Below are 16,792 nucleotides of genomic sequence, written 5' to 3'. Positions count from 1 at the left end.
TATTAATAGTACAGATGCTTACACAAGATTTCCTGTAGCATCCACTTTTTAACTCATGACATTTGATATAAAACTAGCATACGTGCCAGTCGAGATTTGTCGCTACATTAAACATTCGCTAGAGTTTAATGATTAACGTTTAATGATGTGTTGCGAGGTTGGGTTAGTGTAGTAGCAGTTTTTATGTTTTTTGTGTATCGAAGTGTCTTTTTAAAAAAAAAACAAATCTGGTTGTTCTTACAACTTTTATGTGTAATTTAATCTGGAAGCCATGAATTGGATAGACCGATAGTATGCTAAACAAGAATGGGTATTAACCACAGTGCTGCCCTCAGATCCACCAAGGGGTCAAGGATCAAATCATGTTCCCTCTAGGCTCGGACAATATCAAGGTATTACGGGTTACCAGGGTATTTAGAAATCCCGAAAAAGTATGACTTTCAATACAGTCAATAATAAAGATCCTCTTTCTATTACACTGACACGGAGATGTCAGTGATGTATTGTAGTGGTCCGCATGCACCATCAGCGGTCAGTGTCAGGTGATCTTAGAAAGAGGTTTACTGAGTGATGGGGATAACGTTACAGGACTCGTAAAAAAAAGAAAAATCTGTCCGTTTGGGAGTGTTTTAGGTTTAGTCCCGATGATAAAGGTAAGTTAGACTTCTTCCAACTACAAAATCAGTTTATTAGCCACATGGTTTTATTCAGTTTGGCCACCCTTATCTGCGGTGCAGGTCCTCCAGCAAGAATCTATGGAAGAAGGGCCATAAGTGTTAACGCAGCAATACTTGTCTAAGTAGGCTAAATGCATATTAGACACACTGCATTGTAGGCTAGAGACTGTCATACATGTTACAATGGCTTCGATCGATAGCAGCTCAGCTTTTACATTAACAATTTTTAAATACATATTCTGTACCGTATACCCCGGTGAAATGTCAGGAAGGTTAAAACGATAAAAATAGATGCCAATTTGCCTCAACAGTAACAGACCTGTAACTAGTCATAAACCCTTGACCATAACTAATTATCTTCTACTATTTCTCTGTTTTTGTGTTATGATGTAATGCGCTAAAGATTCCACATAAAACCTCATTGTTTCAGTATGAGACACACACACACACTGTTCTATTATTTAAAAATGATGGGCCATAGTTGAAGCTCTTGTCTCTCATCTTTCTGAGATGAAAGCTCTGGCAAAGACAGCGATGATCACATTAAGTAGAGGGGGATTAAGACTACGAGTCCTAGCCGGCCTGAACCAGAACATGCATTTCTTTCTACATGTGTCTCTCCTTTTATGATGTCCTTTTAAATCTGTTCTCATCCTGCCTGCCCCATGCTAAACTAGTATTAAAGCACCATGATGTCTGAGGATTTGTACTGGGACTGGGTGAATGTCTATCTGCAGCACTGCCTCTTCTCCCTCCCTCCCTCCCTCCCTCTGCCTCTTACCGTACCAGCCTGCCATTCTTGGCTGACAGGAAAGAAACTATCTGAATGAAGGAGTCAGCCCTGCCAAAATATAGTAGCCCTCTTTGATACCTGCCTTCAGAGTTGATGAAGATGGAGAGATGACAGGGTTTGAGACTGATAAAAACAACAACAGTTTTTTTTTTTGATGCATTCAACAGTCCATCGAGTCTGCAGTTATAAATGCACAACATGACATGCAGGGGTCAAGCACCCAACACAAACCAAAGACACGCTGACTCGGTGCAACCAGGACATCACTTAAACAGGTGGTTCAATCTGCATTTGTTTTTATGCAGTCCATAAAGGTGTGTGTGTGTGTGTGTGTGTGTGTGTGTGTGTGTGTGTGGGATATTTGTTTTCATAGTAATGAGACCGCGGTTGGTTGGATTGTTTAGACTACTCTGTCTCCCTCCATGTACACTAGTCATTTCTGCTGCCTCCACTCTGGACTTTCTCTTCTTTCTTTTTTTTTTTCTCCTTTCCCAACAGTCAGAGCTGTCATGCATTTGAAAACGTGCAGGTGTTGCTCTGGCTCCGTTTTCCAGGAAAGAGAGGCACTGAGACAAATACTGCGCGTTAGGGCTCCAGTGTACTGCTTTACTTTCACATGGCACGGCTGTTGCAGGGTTTAAACATGTGTGGGCCTCTACTGCTGCGATTGGACAGTTTTTAAACAGGCCAGCCTCTATAACCTCTCGCATGCTCCCCCTCTGTCCCCCTTTTTGTCTCCCGTGCTGTAATTAATGTTGGCTACAACAGTGAGTTCTGGAGGAGGCATGAGCTGACTATGTGAACATGCCCTTACTTGGCTAAAGCTCCTATCTCATGGCAACCTTTTTTGGAGCGCTGGCCTGGCTGTAGACCTGCACTGGCCCCTTGTGTTTATAAAAGACCATTACACCACATCCTTTACCACAGCCACATCGGCTTTCTAGCTGTCACGAAGGCATACGTTACTGAAGGGAGCAAGTGCTTACTCTAATTACAACCGATGCAATTAGTTTAGCCAGATGAGACTCTCGAGGAAAATGCGAACTTCAAACAGGATTGTCATTTTCTCTAAAATCTCTGATTCTTGACAAGCTGACATTAGCATGCAATCAATTTCCCCCCCCCCCCCGTTCTCTGGGAACTCCTGTGGTTGCCAACCGAAGTTTGTGTAATCATACTGAGTGCCTAATTGTATGAAGTTTGTTTAACTTCACATTTTTTGCACAAATTGTGCAACGCAGTTGAGTAGACGTGTCTGGAACTGCTCTGTGCTCCTGCAGCAGTGTCATTTCCCCGTCTTCCTCTGTCCCTCTCCCACTCCCTGCCCATGCTGTTTGTTTTTTTTTCTCCCAATGAGAAAACACATCCCGCAGCTCTGAAACCATTTCCTCCTATCTCTGTCCCCAACCAGTCACTCCTCTGCTCATATCCATTTTTATAGCTTCACTTCACTTCCTATTTTTGTGTGTGCAGATTGTATCTCTGTCATTGCCGTATTGCATACAAAAGGTGTTGGCTAACTCTGACACAGAGTGCTGTGTAATTGTAAGACCGTTAGTGTCACAGAGATTCACTGACGCCAGTGACATGGAAATATCTGGACATGTGGAGGCTCATATTTCGCACCAAAACCCGCACAAGAGAGGCAAGTGTCTGTTTGTCATTAACCTCCAGTTGATGTGCGTCTCTATGAGTGTGGGTGGTGCCGTGGGGGATGGATGTTTTGGGGACTTGCCCCGAAGCTGTGTGTGTGTGTGTGTGTGTGTGTGGTGGTATTTTGGGAGGAGAGGAAGGGGTTTCCTTAGTGCGGGTGGATGTGATGCTGAGCTGCCATCTTCTCCGCTGTGAAGTGCGAGGAAAAGCAGGAGGCCGTGTTTATCTTCCACCTCCTCTTACCTCAAATCACCTCGTAAATGGTTAGTTGTGTACACGTGCAATTGATTTGCAAGGCAGTGCTAATCCATAAAACACGCTTTCTGTTTTGGCACGTTAGTGTTCAGCCTGTGCATTGTTGCATTAAAAAGTCATTTCAATACAAATTCAAAAGCTTTAGTCGAACAATCTGTATGTGCCGAGCCCATTCAGTTCTTAAGCAATAAAGTCATTTCAGTTTAACACGGTCTAGAGACTGAGTGCACTATGTTCAAATTACACCTTTAAACTGTCAATTGAGTACAGAGTGTCTGCATGAGCTCATTTGCAGATGCTTTACATTCTGCCAGCAACTTTTTACGTGTGATCCGTCAGATACGTTTTTTTGTGAAAATACTCGGATACCCAGCTCCCCGCTGCTCGCTGAAACATGTTTCAATTATCGAGCAGGAAGCAAGCAAGAAAAGGGGAAGTGAGAACTAGGAGGGAAGAGACGTTTCCTGTCACTAGTGTGGCAACCATCACTATTCGGACCCCACAGTGTGTGTGTGTGTGTGTGTGTGTGTGTGTGTGTGTGTGTGTCTGTTTATGAGTTGTGCCTGCAAGGAAACTTGTGCATTCGTGCCCAGTACATCTGCATTATTTGTATTTCCTTTGTATTGAAATTTACTGAATGCAAGTATGTTCTTTGTAACCTGACGTTAACTTTCCACACAACCATCCTCCCCTCCCAGAACGAGTCTCGTATCACCTGGATAGAGAGGGACTTTGCCAATATTAGAGTGCAGGTAAGCTCTGGACACTTTTAAAGTACAGCTGCTTTATATGAAAGCAATCTGCAGCTCCTCCTGCTGAGCAAACACACTCAGGCTTGATATCGCTTACAGTAACATCTCTGCATTGCATCTACTTCAGGCTAACACACTTTTGCATTTTTGTCTCTCTGCCCTCTGGAACTTCAATTCACCAATTGCAACTATTTTTTTCTTTTCTTTTTAAATGAACACTTTCAGAGTGTGGACTGCAATGCAGTGACGTAGGTCTGCTGACAGCTCGATTATACTAATGTTTGACTCATGCGCTGTGTAACTGCCTATTCTCTCTTGGTGAAGAGGTATTTACTGCACAAAGAGCAATAAAGCGAGAGATGGAAGAAAGAAAAAAGAGTGAGAGGGCACTTAAGGACCGGTGCTGGCTGTTTTTAAGGGACAGGATAAGCATGAATAGACTATTATGAGAGGGACTTGCCTTTCCACGGACAGGAAAATCTCTGTCATCCGCAGGCAGCGATTCAGTGTCTGAATCAAACCTTAATGGGATACCTCATACACCCCCCCCCCCCCCCTTGTTCTCCAGCTTCTACTCTGTTGAATTGTGGGTAAAAACATTTTTTTATTTAACCCGATCAAGCCAATTGAGATCAATTCTCTTTAGCAATGGTTATCTGGCTAAGAAAGCAGCAGAGTGATGTGTCGTGCACACGATGATCACATAGATCTGGGTTTTGCAGTCAAAACACTGACAACACAGAATGTAGACACTGATATGATTTTCAATCGTGGCAACAGAAAAAAACACTGTATTTTCTCACCGTTTCCTCCTCTCGTTCTCTTTTTTTCTATTGTTTCAATCTTTCAATTTCAATCCACCTGTCTGTCTGTCTCTCGCTCTGTTTAACATACTGTCTCTCTTTCTTAGCCGCAGTTTGTGTGTGTTGTGTGTGGGGGGGGGGGGGGGGGACTGTGCAGGACTGTGAGAATAAGTGCAGGCTCTTCCTTCCTGCTCGTTTTGGTTCCAGTTCACTTCAGCTGCAGTCAGTCACTGAGGACACACAGGGCTCATCAGACCGACACAGAGAGCAATAGAGAGAGGGGGGACAGGAGAGATAATGGAAGAGAAGATGAAGAAGAAGAGTTAATAAAACTTTAGCAGAAGGCCCCCGCAGAGAGAATAGATGAAGGGAAGTAGCTGAGAGATTGTTCCACATGTACTGGATATCCACAGAATGAATCCTGACACAAGTGCACATATGTGTCTTAAGTGATCTTTGTCGCGTGATGAAGGTGATTTATCTGAGGTAGTACGGTGTTTGCCTTGTTATGGATGATGAAGCAGAAGTTTTGGCAATGCTGAGATGGAAAAGGACAAGAGAAAATTCACCCTGAGCCGCTTGCTGACCCTCTACCTTTTCAAAAAGAACAAAGCCTTGGCTGGCAGCCCCGCACACGGCTGCAGAGCAACAGCTGCAACAGCTGCAACAAGCAACAGCACTGACACTTTACCTGCGCAGAGGAACCACTGGACGGTAAAGTGATGATCCTCATGTCGGCATCTTGATTAACTCTTAGTAGTCTCCAGAGAGTTGTTTAATGCCGTTGTGTTGTGCACAGTCATTATTAAAAAAAGAACACGTAGAGAAGTGGGATTTATTAACGCTGCAAAGTGCAGAGGATGCTTCGATGCTGTTATGTGTGGTTGTTTAGAAGCGAGCTGCAGCTGTGAGAGCCTGTGTGTTCGACAAACTCTGGTTTCCTGTTGTCAAATAAAATCATACGCTGTGGTGGCATTTGGATTTTGCTGTTCACGGTGTGTTGTTAAAATTTTAGCATTTTCTTGACTGATTCATCATTCAGTTTTGTGATTAGTAGATTAATTATTTAGTCTAGGGTGGCAACTAATGATTATTTTCTGTATTCTTTCAGTGAATTTATCAATAGTTTTATTTTTTAAACGACAGTGAACAATGTATAATTCCCATCATAAGTTCCCAGAACACACAATTATGTTTTCACATTGCTCATTGAGAAGCTGGAACCAGAGCATGTTTGGCGTTTATTGCTCGTTAAATGATTTAATAGATTAAATAATCAACCATCAAAAGTGTTGTCAATTAATTTACTGTCGACTACACATAAATAATGATTAACAGCCCATCACAAGACAACACTGATGCATTTGAATTGCTTATTTTGTTTGAACAACAGCAAAGCTTTGCCTTTTGAGAAAGTGGATCCAGCAAATGGGTGTTCTATTTACAAGATGAATGCTAATGTACACGACTACGGTGTTGGTGTGCATGATAAAGGTGTGCATGTTTTCTGGTGTCTGCACAACATACATTTTAAGGGATAGAAACTGTGGAACAGAAGATGTCCTACTTTCTTGTTCCAGATTTTATACTCTGTAAGTAGCTGTGAGCCTCCAGCGTAGAAATAACCATACAGTTAAATGTAATATTCTCCCTGCCGGTAACTGTAGTACTGTGCCTTGTCATAGTCACAAGATGTGAAACTCTGGGTGTTATAAGTACAGAGGCTTGTTGTTGATTCTTCAAAGCTTTTCTGAAGGGTGTTTGTGAGGTTGACATCAGGTCAGCTGTGTGTGTGTGTGTGTGGTGTTTCATGTGGTGGCGTGTCAGCAGTGCCAGTGCTCCACCCTGAACCAGAGACGTTTTCTTAAAAGTCTCTTGAGGTTATAAAACTTGTGTCCAATTCCAAAAACATAAAAATGAACCACTGGAGGCGTTTGACTTGGCATTGTTTGAAATGTGCACTGACGGTTTACAGTCAGTCTCTTGTGATGTTTGAGTCACCATCATTTCCAGAAACTACTTTTAAAAAAACAAAACACACATCGACCAGAAACATGCATTCGTTTCACTCGCACCTCACTTTTTACCGGGCTTCCTCTTTGTGAAGTGTATTTTTATATAGTGTTATTTACAGCAAGTGATAGTCACCTATGAAAGAACTTCTCCTTTTTTAGACATTAATCAATCTTACTTTCTGCCTTTTGCACAATCCTTATACACACACACACACACACACACACACACACACACACACACAGTATCCTCATTGTTTGAGCCATTTGTCCTGTGATTACTGACTGGTTTATTATACTTTTGCACTCTTCAGGAAGATGGAGACATCAAGGAGATCAACATTACCCATGTGGTCAAAGAGGGCTCAGAGAAGGCTGATGCCTCTCAGTTTGAACTGCTCAAAGTGTTGGGACAGGGATCCTTCGGCAAGGTAACTGCTGTCTCTGTTGCTCCCTTTGCCTGACATTTGTCTTTGCGTTCTCAATCCCTGATCCGATATGACAGGTGTTATTGGTGTTTTTTTATTGCAGGTGTTCCTGGTGCGAAAGGTGACCCCTCCCGATGCCAACCAGCTCTATGCCATGAAGGTCCTCAAGAAGGCCACACTGAAAGGTACAGTAGGCTGTAATGTGTTTGAATGTTGTCGTCACGGCTGGACAGTTTAAAAGGCTGGCTTTGTTGTGATGAGCATGTTTAACTATTTTCTGACATCCTTCAGTGAGGGACCGCGTGAGAACCAAGATGGAGAGAGACATCCTGGCAGACGTCAACCACCCATTTGTTGTCAAACTGCACTATGGTGAGTCGGCCTGAAGATGTATTTCACTCTAGTTGCCAAACTTAAACATTTTCTTTATTGGATTTACTGATTGAATTCCTGTTTTATTGCTTTAAATTACAGAAACCTTCCTCTGTCATGTTTACTGTGAAATCAGATTTGGATTAAACTGTGTGTTTTATTTGTAGCATTCCAGACTGAAGGGAAGTTGTACTTGATCCTGGACTTTCTCAGAGGTGGAGATCTCTTTACTAGACTCTCCAAAGAGGTGAGAGTCATTCATTGGATTTGAATGTTTTGCGAGCCTTGGGTCCAAAACGTCCGGTCATTTATCTCACTTGATGACAAAAATGTATCGATTTTTCCTCTATTGTCTCGCTTTTGTGATGTTATTGTTCCATTCTTTCTTTCTCTGTGTCTCATGCCTCCCAGGTGATGTTCACAGAGGAGGATGTGAAGTTTTATCTAGCAGAGCTGGCGTTGGGACTGGACCACCTCCATAGCCTGGGCATCATTTACAGAGACCTCAAACCTGAAAAGTAAGGCTCATTTCGGAATAATATATTGTATATTATAATATGGAATTATTATTATTGATGCATTAATGTGTTCATCACTTTAATGTTGCAGCTGGTAAAGGAGGAGCTTGTGTTACTGCTGGGTAGCTTGTGAATTTCACCAAAGGATCAATAAAGTCTCCTAACCTGTAATAATATATGATAAATTATTTCTTGAATTTGTGTTATTAATCTGAATTGGAATCTTCAAAGTAATTTAAGTTATGAAATAAATAGTAGAGGTGTAAAAAGTACAATATTTCCTGTGAATTGTAGTGGAGTAGAAGTATAAAGTGGCAGTAAATGGAAATACTCAAGTAAACTACACCTCAAAATTGTATTTAAGTACATTAAATAATATAGAACCATGCTTCTTGGAAAACCATCTGGATAATTAGCAGATTCATGTGCCGGGCAACGGCGTCACTGACCTTTTTGCTTAAATGTTTTTGGACTGCACATAAAATTCCTCAACTTGGCCCAGGTTTATATTTGTGAAGCCAACTCTCATCTCATAAAAGCTCCCCTGTGGAATTACACTGAGACGTATGCATATGTTCTTGTAGTCTTTATGAAAAAGCTGTTCTCCATGCTGCAGTGCTCCCTGAAGAAGCTTTTATTTGGAATAATCTAATAAATCATGCAATAACCAAAAACCTGCACTGCGATGTTTTTTTTTATTTAGTGTTTGGAATTGAAACGAAATCTTTCTATCGCCTCATGAGTTATTGTACTGTTATGTACTTTAAAGGTACCCGGTGGAGTTTTTAATTTGCACTTTAAACATTTAGAATTATCGTTCCTCACAATAATGCTTTGTTTGCGTCCCTTAGGCCTAACATACACTGAGTGCAAACTTGCCTCATTAAATATTTGCAAAGCCTTCTTAAGTTTTGAACCCTGCGTTGTTTACATCGGCTTGCAGTCTTCTTCTCCTTTTTTAATTGCGGCACGGCTACTTTTTATGGTTACGGCCATCAGTTGTTGATATGCATTCCTCACCCTCTGCAGTTCCCCCGTGCTTGTGGCATGTATGTGCAATACAGTGCTGCTAGTGATCAAAGAGTAAATAAGGTGCCTTTAGGTTGTAAAGGTTATTAATACATTACAGATATTATCTAACATTTGACAATGTTTTTTTTTTTTTTTTTAGCATTCTCCTGGATGAGGAGGGACATATCAAACTCACAGGTGAGTCACCTGCTCCTTCACCCAGTCTCTCTGTCGACACACACACACACACACACACACACACACACACACACACACACACACACACACACACACACACTTTTCTCTCTCTCCTTGTTGACCTTCATTCCTCACAGTTGGGTGACAGCCTTATCTTGCTGACTCCAGATATCTGCATGTGGGCCTGTACATGTCTCCTAAGTTAATTATTACACTTGATCCTGTTAATCTGTCTCTGTCATCATCCATAATCACTGCCATTTATTTACTCCCGGGTCCAGCCACCATTGAACCAAAGGTGACATAGGAGATTATAGCGAGGCAATAATATAACACTCTGAGGGACAAATGCAGACAAGATTAAGTGTTGTAAAAATAGTTTTCATTATATTTCATTAACCTCAGTATATTGAGACTTGAAAAGTTAAAAAAATACGTAAAATAAGTGATAAAAGATGCACGTTAGTCATATCAGATTATATGCAAAGTCGTTCAGAATAACAAACGGCACATAACAGTCGGGTGCTAAACTCTGTGCTGTGAAGTGCTGAGTGGCTTGTGGTGTGTTTTCCAGATTTCGGCTTGTGTAAAGAAGCCATTGATCATGAGAAGAAAGCGTATTCCTTCTGTGGTACTGTGGAGTACATGGCACCCGAGGTTGTGAACAGGCAGGGGCACGACCAGAGCGCCGACTGGTGGTCATTTGGAGTACTAATGGTAAGCAGGAAACATGTTATATTTTAGAAGCCAACACAGAATAGACTCCTTTAGCATTAATATTTGTGTATTCGGGTACATGTAAATCACAGTTGTATGTTCTGTCTCCCAGTTTGAGATGTTGACTGGATCGCTGCCGTTTCAAGGGAAGGACCGCAAAGAAACTATGAACCTGATTCTGAAGTGAGTGATTCTCAAGGTGGAAGAGACAATTCAAAGCAGAAGCTAGCTGTCGTTTCCTGTTGCGATTTGAAAGCGCCTCTCTTGATATCTGGTGCAATAACTTGAGCTGCCTGCCGTCTGTCTCTCCCCTGCAGGGCGCGCCTGGGAATGCCTCAGTTCCTGAGTGCAGAGGCCCAGTCTCTGCTCAGGGCTTTGTTCAAGAGGAACCCTTCCAACAGACTGGGTTAGTATCAACTCGGGAACATAACATTCACAAATGCACGTTAGCTTCGTATACGTGTGTCATTGGTTGAGATTTTGAGATGTTTCTTTACAGGATCTGGTGCTGACGGTGCAGAGGAGATCAAACGGCATGGTTTCTTCTCCACCATTGACTGGAATGTGAGTGTCCGACGGTCAAGGATATTATATTATATATGCGCAGTAAAGAATAATACGATTTTTATTTAGAATAACCATCAATCTTTATGGGAGGGAAAACCGTGAACTATATGTTGTGATAAAAGTCATTTTATTCCTTTTTATAGAAACTCTTCAGACGAGAATTAAAACCTCCGTTCAGACCGGCGGTGGCGCGTCCAGACGACACCTTCTACTTTGACTCGGAGTTCACCTCCCGCACCCCTAAAGGTCAGAGATAAAAGCTGCGTGTTCACCTGGTGTTGTACTATTGGTTTACTCCATGTCTATTTCCTCCCTGAAAGCAGTTCAGTGGAAGTCTTATATCTGAAAACAGTGCTTGCAAAAAATACACAAGCTTGACTGTTTTCATATTTGAACATCTCTATATCTCCCTTTGTTCAATACTTGACTTTCCTCCTTATCTTTCAGACTCCCCCGGCGTGCCCCCCAGTGCCGGAGCTCACCAGCTCTTCAGAGGCTTCAGCTTTATTGCAGTGACTCAGTTGGAGGAGGATGGTTGTCTGGAGCCAGTCAAGCCCCCGCCACACCCAGTGGTCCAGGTCAGAATCAGTAGTTTGCTTAGATCTAGTTTAAAACGAGTCCTAAAATCTAGTGATTTTACTTTTACTGTGTTGGATTTGTCACTAAACACACAAACTACAGCTATCTAAAGAAAGAGGGGGGAAAGTGCAATGTGTGTGTGTGTAAGGCAGACGGGGAGAAGAAAGGAATGAGGTTGCTTAACAGAGGTACAGATCATGTTTCATGCCTCACAGGAACAGCAATTAACTCTGTGCGCTAGATTGAGACGGACAGTTTTACAACAAGAGAGACGGAAAAGAATGTTGCGAGGAGAAAAAATAGATTCAGCTCCTTCCGAAATCCATCTACTTCATCAGCTAGTTCAGTCCTCCACACACCTTTTGTTTACCAACGCTCTTCTTCCTCTGCAGCAATTACATGGGAAGAACCTGCTGTTCAGCGACGGCTACGTATTGAAGGAAGACATTGGCATGGGTTCCTTCTCTGTCTGTAAACGTTGTATCCACAAAGCCACCAACACAGAATACGCTGTCAAGGTATGAACTGACGCACGCATATATTAAGAAAAACATTCCTCCTCTACAGCTACAACGCATAATTAATATACTGTTCTTTACTGCAATATGATTAATCTACTGTATTGTGATTGGCAGATGATTGACAAGACAAGTACAGACCCCGCTGAGGAGATTGAGATTCTACTTAGATATGGACAGCACCCCAACATCATAACACTGAAGGACGTGAGTATAAAAACACTCACTTATAGCACACTATTATTTGCCTTTAGCAAATAGGGAGCCTCAGCTGTGAGCCTTTAGCTACGGTTAGGAGAAGGCTAAACTAGTCTGTCTTCCTCTTCTGGGTTGCTTTGCAGCGTGGGCAGTTGCTGAAATAGCTATAGCTTTTTCTGCAGGAATTTCTGATGTTGAATCAGGCTTTCACCATCTTAAGGGACGTGCACACGCATCTGCATTTGTAGAACAGCCAAAAGAAACACCCTCTCTCTGAAAAGTCCTGTAATTGGCCAAAGAATTTTCTGAAGCCTGGAAACGGAGCCAAGCGGTGGTGCAGAAGTCTAGTTTTCTCTCAGAACACTTAATTTACAATATGCTGAAAGGTTATTATGGAAGTTTCTTTCCAATTACTCCCAACACCTACCTCAGCTTTATGTGCGCCGAGTGTCACAGATGGTGATATGATAGTGTGTGTGTGTGTGTGTGTGTGCTGTGTGTGTGTGTGTTTCTGTCCCAGGTGTACGACAATGGTAAGCAGGTGTTCATGGTGACGGAGCTGATGCGTGGAGGAGAGCTGCTGGATCGCATCCTCAAGCAGAAGTTCTTTTCGGAGAGAGAGGCCAGCGCTGTGCTTCACACCATCACCAAGACTGCAGAGTACCTGCACTCACAGGGGGTGAGGAGGACAACTAGAGACGCCACCAGTGTCACTCTCTTCTGGGGATAAATGATCTTAAACTAATCTTCCCCCTTTTTATCTGAGAATGTTAATATTAAAATCGTCACACAAACTGATGAGCCTTATTAATATCTTATCATACTCTATTCAGTGTTCTGACGCTTCACTTTGATGTGCCGCAGGTATCTGAGTTACTCCTCTGTAGCTCTACTCTCCACTTACTCCCTCCTGTTGTCTTTCCTCCTCCAGGTGGTGCACAGAGACCTGAAGCCCAGCAACATCCTCTATGTTGACGAGTCGGGGAATCCAGAGTCTATCAGGATCTGTGACTTTGGCTTCGCTAAGCAATTGCGTGCCAACAACGGCCTCCTGATGACCCCGTGCTACACTGCTAACTTCGTAGCTCCTGAGGTCAGCAGAGTCTCCTTTTTGTTCTGGGTCAGGATTGTCAGAAGCAGAAATTCATTACATTTTGCTCAGATCCAAATTAAACTGAAAGCCTTGAATGATGTGGAATTAAAATGACATGTCAAATGTGTGTTTCACAACTTCATTCTAGGTGTTGAAGCGTCAGGGCTACGATGAAGGATGCGACATCTGGAGTCTGGGAGTCTTACTGTACACCATGCTGGCCGGGTGAATACCAACACTTAATCCCTTTTTCTTGAACACATTGTTCTATCTCACAGCTCTTTATACTCATTCTGATGTCTTTCTGCTTTTCTTCCACCAGTTTTACTCCATTTGCCAACGGACCTGAGGACACTCCAACTGAGATCCTGAACAGGATAGGCAACGGTCACTTCAGTCTGACTGGAGGCAACTGGGACACTGTGTCTGATGCTGCAAAGGTAGAACTACACATCTGACCGACTGCTTCTTTGCTCATGTTCCTCCAGAGATAACGAGTCAGAATTTAATATTTCATGTGTGCTCTTTCTAGGATCTTGTGTCAAAGATGCTTCATGTTGACCCCCATCAGAGACTGACTGCTAAGCAGGTCCTCAAACATCCCTGGATTGTCCAGAGAGACAAACTCCCCAACAGCCAGCTCCCACATCACGACCCCAAACTGGTCAAGGTAACAAGCCGTTCTCTTAAAAGCTTCTTTACGAACTAAAGAAATGATGGAATATCATTATTTAAATAGGGATGTCCATGCCGTTTAATACTGAATATCTGCTGGTTACATCTTGTTCTTACATGATGCAGTTACACAGTGCTTGACAGTTGAATATTTTAGAATTAAAAGTACCCTAAGAAGTTTTTTTTACCACTATCGGCGCAATGGAGAAATGTGTTGTAATACTTCATAAAACAATGTACATCGACTTTTAGTTTAAAGCTGTAGCTGCTCTTGATATTTTGTAAAATAGTGGCATTATTCGATTTAATTCCACTTTACTTTGTGGTTATCATCTTATCTTAAAATTACTGTAGTTGCTGCTGGATGACTTTCTTATTCATACACACAATTTGGATAGTTATTTGAGCTCAAATCACCATCTGTTTATGTACAGGGTGCGATGGCAGCCACCTACTCTGCCCTGAAGAAATCCCAACCAACTCCAGAGCTCAAGCCCATCGAGAGCTCCTTCCTAGCTCAGAGGCGCGTCAAGAAGCTTCCCTCCACCTCCCTGTAGAGACTCAAAGCAACCAATCGGCACACTGGAGACTGACCAAAACCTCCTGGCTCCAACCACCCAGTCAGCTTGCACGGTGGACTCAAATGTCCACCTGCCTCTACCAGCCAAGGAACACTGACTGTGGTCCTGCCCCCATCTTGTGACATCAGCATCAGTCCTGCTCTTGCTTACATCCTTCTTGTTCAGGCTCGTCAACCGCTGTTAGGCAGTCTCCTTGGACTAGCGAAAGATGGGGGGCCTATGAGGGTTAAAAAAAAAAATGCCTGCAGATATATTAGTGCTGAGTGTGTGTGTGTGCGTCTGTGTATGTATGTGTGTGGGAGTGAATGTGTGTTTGTGCATGACTAGCGATTGTGACTGGAGATTGTGACAATGAAAGTTTTTTTCTCTTAATCATTGCTGTGATTGGTTGTCATCCAGCTTGCTGCACGCCTGTCTGTCTGCCTGTTTTGTTGTCTGTCTTCCTGTTTTTTTTGTAAAGTTGATGAGCTTTATATTACCGGGTATGCTGCCAAATCAACCTGTGCCGACAGCACAAAACCACAGTACTGTCCAACTGCTGTTAAATGTTTTTGAAAGAGCATTATTACATTGAATATTAAACATTTCTGCCATAAATGCCTCTTAGGATTTTGTGTGCGTGTGTGTGTGTGTGTGTGTGTGTGTGTGTGAGACTGACGGCAGGGTCGTGTGCATGGTCCGGTGACGTGATGTCATGTGGCTTGTTTCTCTGCTCCCTTTTCTCTGCTTTGTCAACCTGCTGGCAACCATTTGAGATGTCTTTTCATTTTATTACTACAAAAACTAGTAAAATAGGTGGCTTTCTGTGAAAGAAAACTTGCCCAAGGAACAATGTGGCATGTTAAAATTCTATATTTGCTTTTCTCTTTTTTTTTCACTGTGTTTCTTGGATAATGCATAGTGAATGCTGTTTCCTGTGTTGGCTGCTTTTGTTGTTAATTGTTTTGTTATTTTCTTTTTGTCCAAAGAAAGTGGTGATTTAAAAAATAGTGAAAGACACGCTGAGCACATCACAGTCTGTGGACTTAATGCCGTGCAGGTCTCTCCTTCTCTTTTGGGATGTGAAAGGAAAGCAAGGCTGACTTGTCTTTATTTGAGCACTCCAACACAGCCTTTCTCTTTAAAACAAAATGGTCAAATCACTGGTTGCTAATATCACACAGACCTTCAGCAGTCTTGTGTTTAACTCTTTCATGCATGATATTTGAATAATTCCTTGGATTCTGTTGATTATATAACATGTTTTCATTTTATTGACTCTCAATTTGAGACATCCTAAGGAAGAGTAAACATGTCTCAGTGTAAGTAGCTTCACAGGAAAGGTACTGCTTTCAGCTCGGTGCCTGGACCTACAGGTGAGGCAGAATGTCTTACATGGGAAACACATGAACAAACCAAACCGCATGTAGGCTACATGTGTAGAAGGGAAGACCTGTGTGGCTAAACAATCTATGAACCAGCTGTCTTACCTCAAAAGGGATCAAAGTTATATTATAATTCTTGTTTTGTGGCAAAGTTATCCCATCTTTGATTCAATTTATGGTAAGATGCTATTGTATGATAAAGATGAAGATTTTTATATCTTACAAATATTAAAAATTCAGTTGCTACAACATACTGTGTCTCATTGTTTTTTTTTGTGGGATTTAGTTTTGCACTTCCTTAAAGTTAAATTCAGATAACCAACTTAATTTAACTGTTGAAAAGCACCACTAGCGACAGAAGAAAAAGTGTGATTTTTATTGGTGCTGCATATTATGCATGACATAAAGCTCCTCGTTGCTGCCGTTATTTATCTTTATTATAGAGTGATGCTTAATTGCGCTGCGCTCCAGAGGCTGATGTGGAGAAAGCCTCAGGCTCACGATGTCAAGTTCCACGAGTGTGGGGAAACTATATTCCCAAAGTCTATGAAAGCAGATGGCACAAATCTGATGCCACGTGTGGCTGATTACCTGTTATCTGTTATCATTTGCTTGTAGTAGGCAGAAGTTGGTCACCATGAACAATGTGGATGATCTCCTACAGCACAAATGTAACCGTCTGTGTTTTGAAGAGAAACATAAACACCTTGGAGCCCACCAGCCTCAGATTTCACGTGAAGAGGTTCTCCAGGGGGGGAAGGATCTCAAGCATCTATGTGAGAGGATTACCCAACATGAAAGCAGCAGGATAACACGGTAACATTGGGCATGCCTCGCAAAAGCTGACGTTGCTTCCATCACTGACAGCACAGCACAAACAGGGAATTGAGCATAACGGCAATGAGGAGGTATGTGACAATCGGATTACGTGATACGTTTATGTGGGAAATTGTCCAGGAAATTGTGTACATTTCTGGTTCTGCATCTGTGCAAAGTAGTTGTTGCTTCACCATTTTACCTACCTAGAT

At 42.3% G+C, this 16,792-nt stretch overlaps 1 protein-coding gene across 4 annotated transcripts in view; it reads left to right on the top strand.

Moving 5' to 3' along the window:
* rps6ka1 (ribosomal protein S6 kinase a, polypeptide 1) overlaps positions 1-16,017 on the top strand; it is a 42,890-nt gene extending 26,873 nt beyond the window's left edge. The window contains exons 1-22 of one of the 4 annotated variants that reach the window (XM_029460061.1): positions 3,027-3,115; positions 4,077-4,130; positions 7,260-7,376; positions 7,477-7,558; positions 7,665-7,745; positions 7,913-7,992; positions 8,157-8,263; positions 9,435-9,472; positions 10,047-10,189; positions 10,302-10,372; positions 10,507-10,595; positions 10,689-10,753; positions 10,900-11,002; positions 11,204-11,334; positions 11,728-11,853; positions 11,971-12,060; positions 12,572-12,730; positions 12,983-13,144; positions 13,293-13,369; positions 13,467-13,584; positions 13,677-13,814; positions 14,254-16,017. In XM_029460061.1, coding sequence (XP_029315921.1) covers positions 3,074-3,115; positions 4,077-4,130; positions 7,260-7,376; positions 7,477-7,558; positions 7,665-7,745; positions 7,913-7,992; positions 8,157-8,263; positions 9,435-9,472; positions 10,047-10,189; positions 10,302-10,372; positions 10,507-10,595; positions 10,689-10,753; positions 10,900-11,002; positions 11,204-11,334; positions 11,728-11,853; positions 11,971-12,060; positions 12,572-12,730; positions 12,983-13,144; positions 13,293-13,369; positions 13,467-13,584; positions 13,677-13,814; positions 14,254-14,376 — 2,196 coding nt within the window. In that variant the 5' untranslated portion in view covers positions 3,027-3,073 and the 3' untranslated portion in view covers positions 14,377-16,017. Of the gene's footprint in view, positions 1-3,026; positions 3,116-4,076; positions 4,131-5,148; positions 5,648-7,259; positions 7,377-7,476; positions 7,559-7,664; positions 7,746-7,912; positions 7,993-8,156; positions 8,264-9,434; positions 9,473-10,046; positions 10,190-10,301; positions 10,373-10,506; positions 10,596-10,688; positions 10,754-10,899; positions 11,003-11,203; positions 11,335-11,727; positions 11,854-11,970; positions 12,061-12,571; positions 12,731-12,982; positions 13,145-13,292; positions 13,370-13,466; positions 13,585-13,676; positions 13,815-14,253 lie in introns of those variants that run through there. The other 3 variants (XM_029460059.1, XM_029460058.1, XM_029460060.1) reach the window with 3 other exon arrangements.
* The last annotated feature ends 775 nt before the right edge of the window (positions 16,018-16,792 follow it).

Source organism: Cottoperca gobio, chromosome 22 (assembly GCF_900634415.1).
Source record: "Cottoperca gobio chromosome 22, fCotGob3.1, whole genome shotgun sequence".
NCBI classification, from domain to species: Eukaryota; Metazoa; Chordata; class Actinopteri; order Perciformes; family Bovichtidae; genus Cottoperca; species Cottoperca gobio.
The sequence above is the reverse complement of the archived record's forward strand: the minus strand, read 5'-3'. Positions and strand labels throughout refer to the sequence as shown.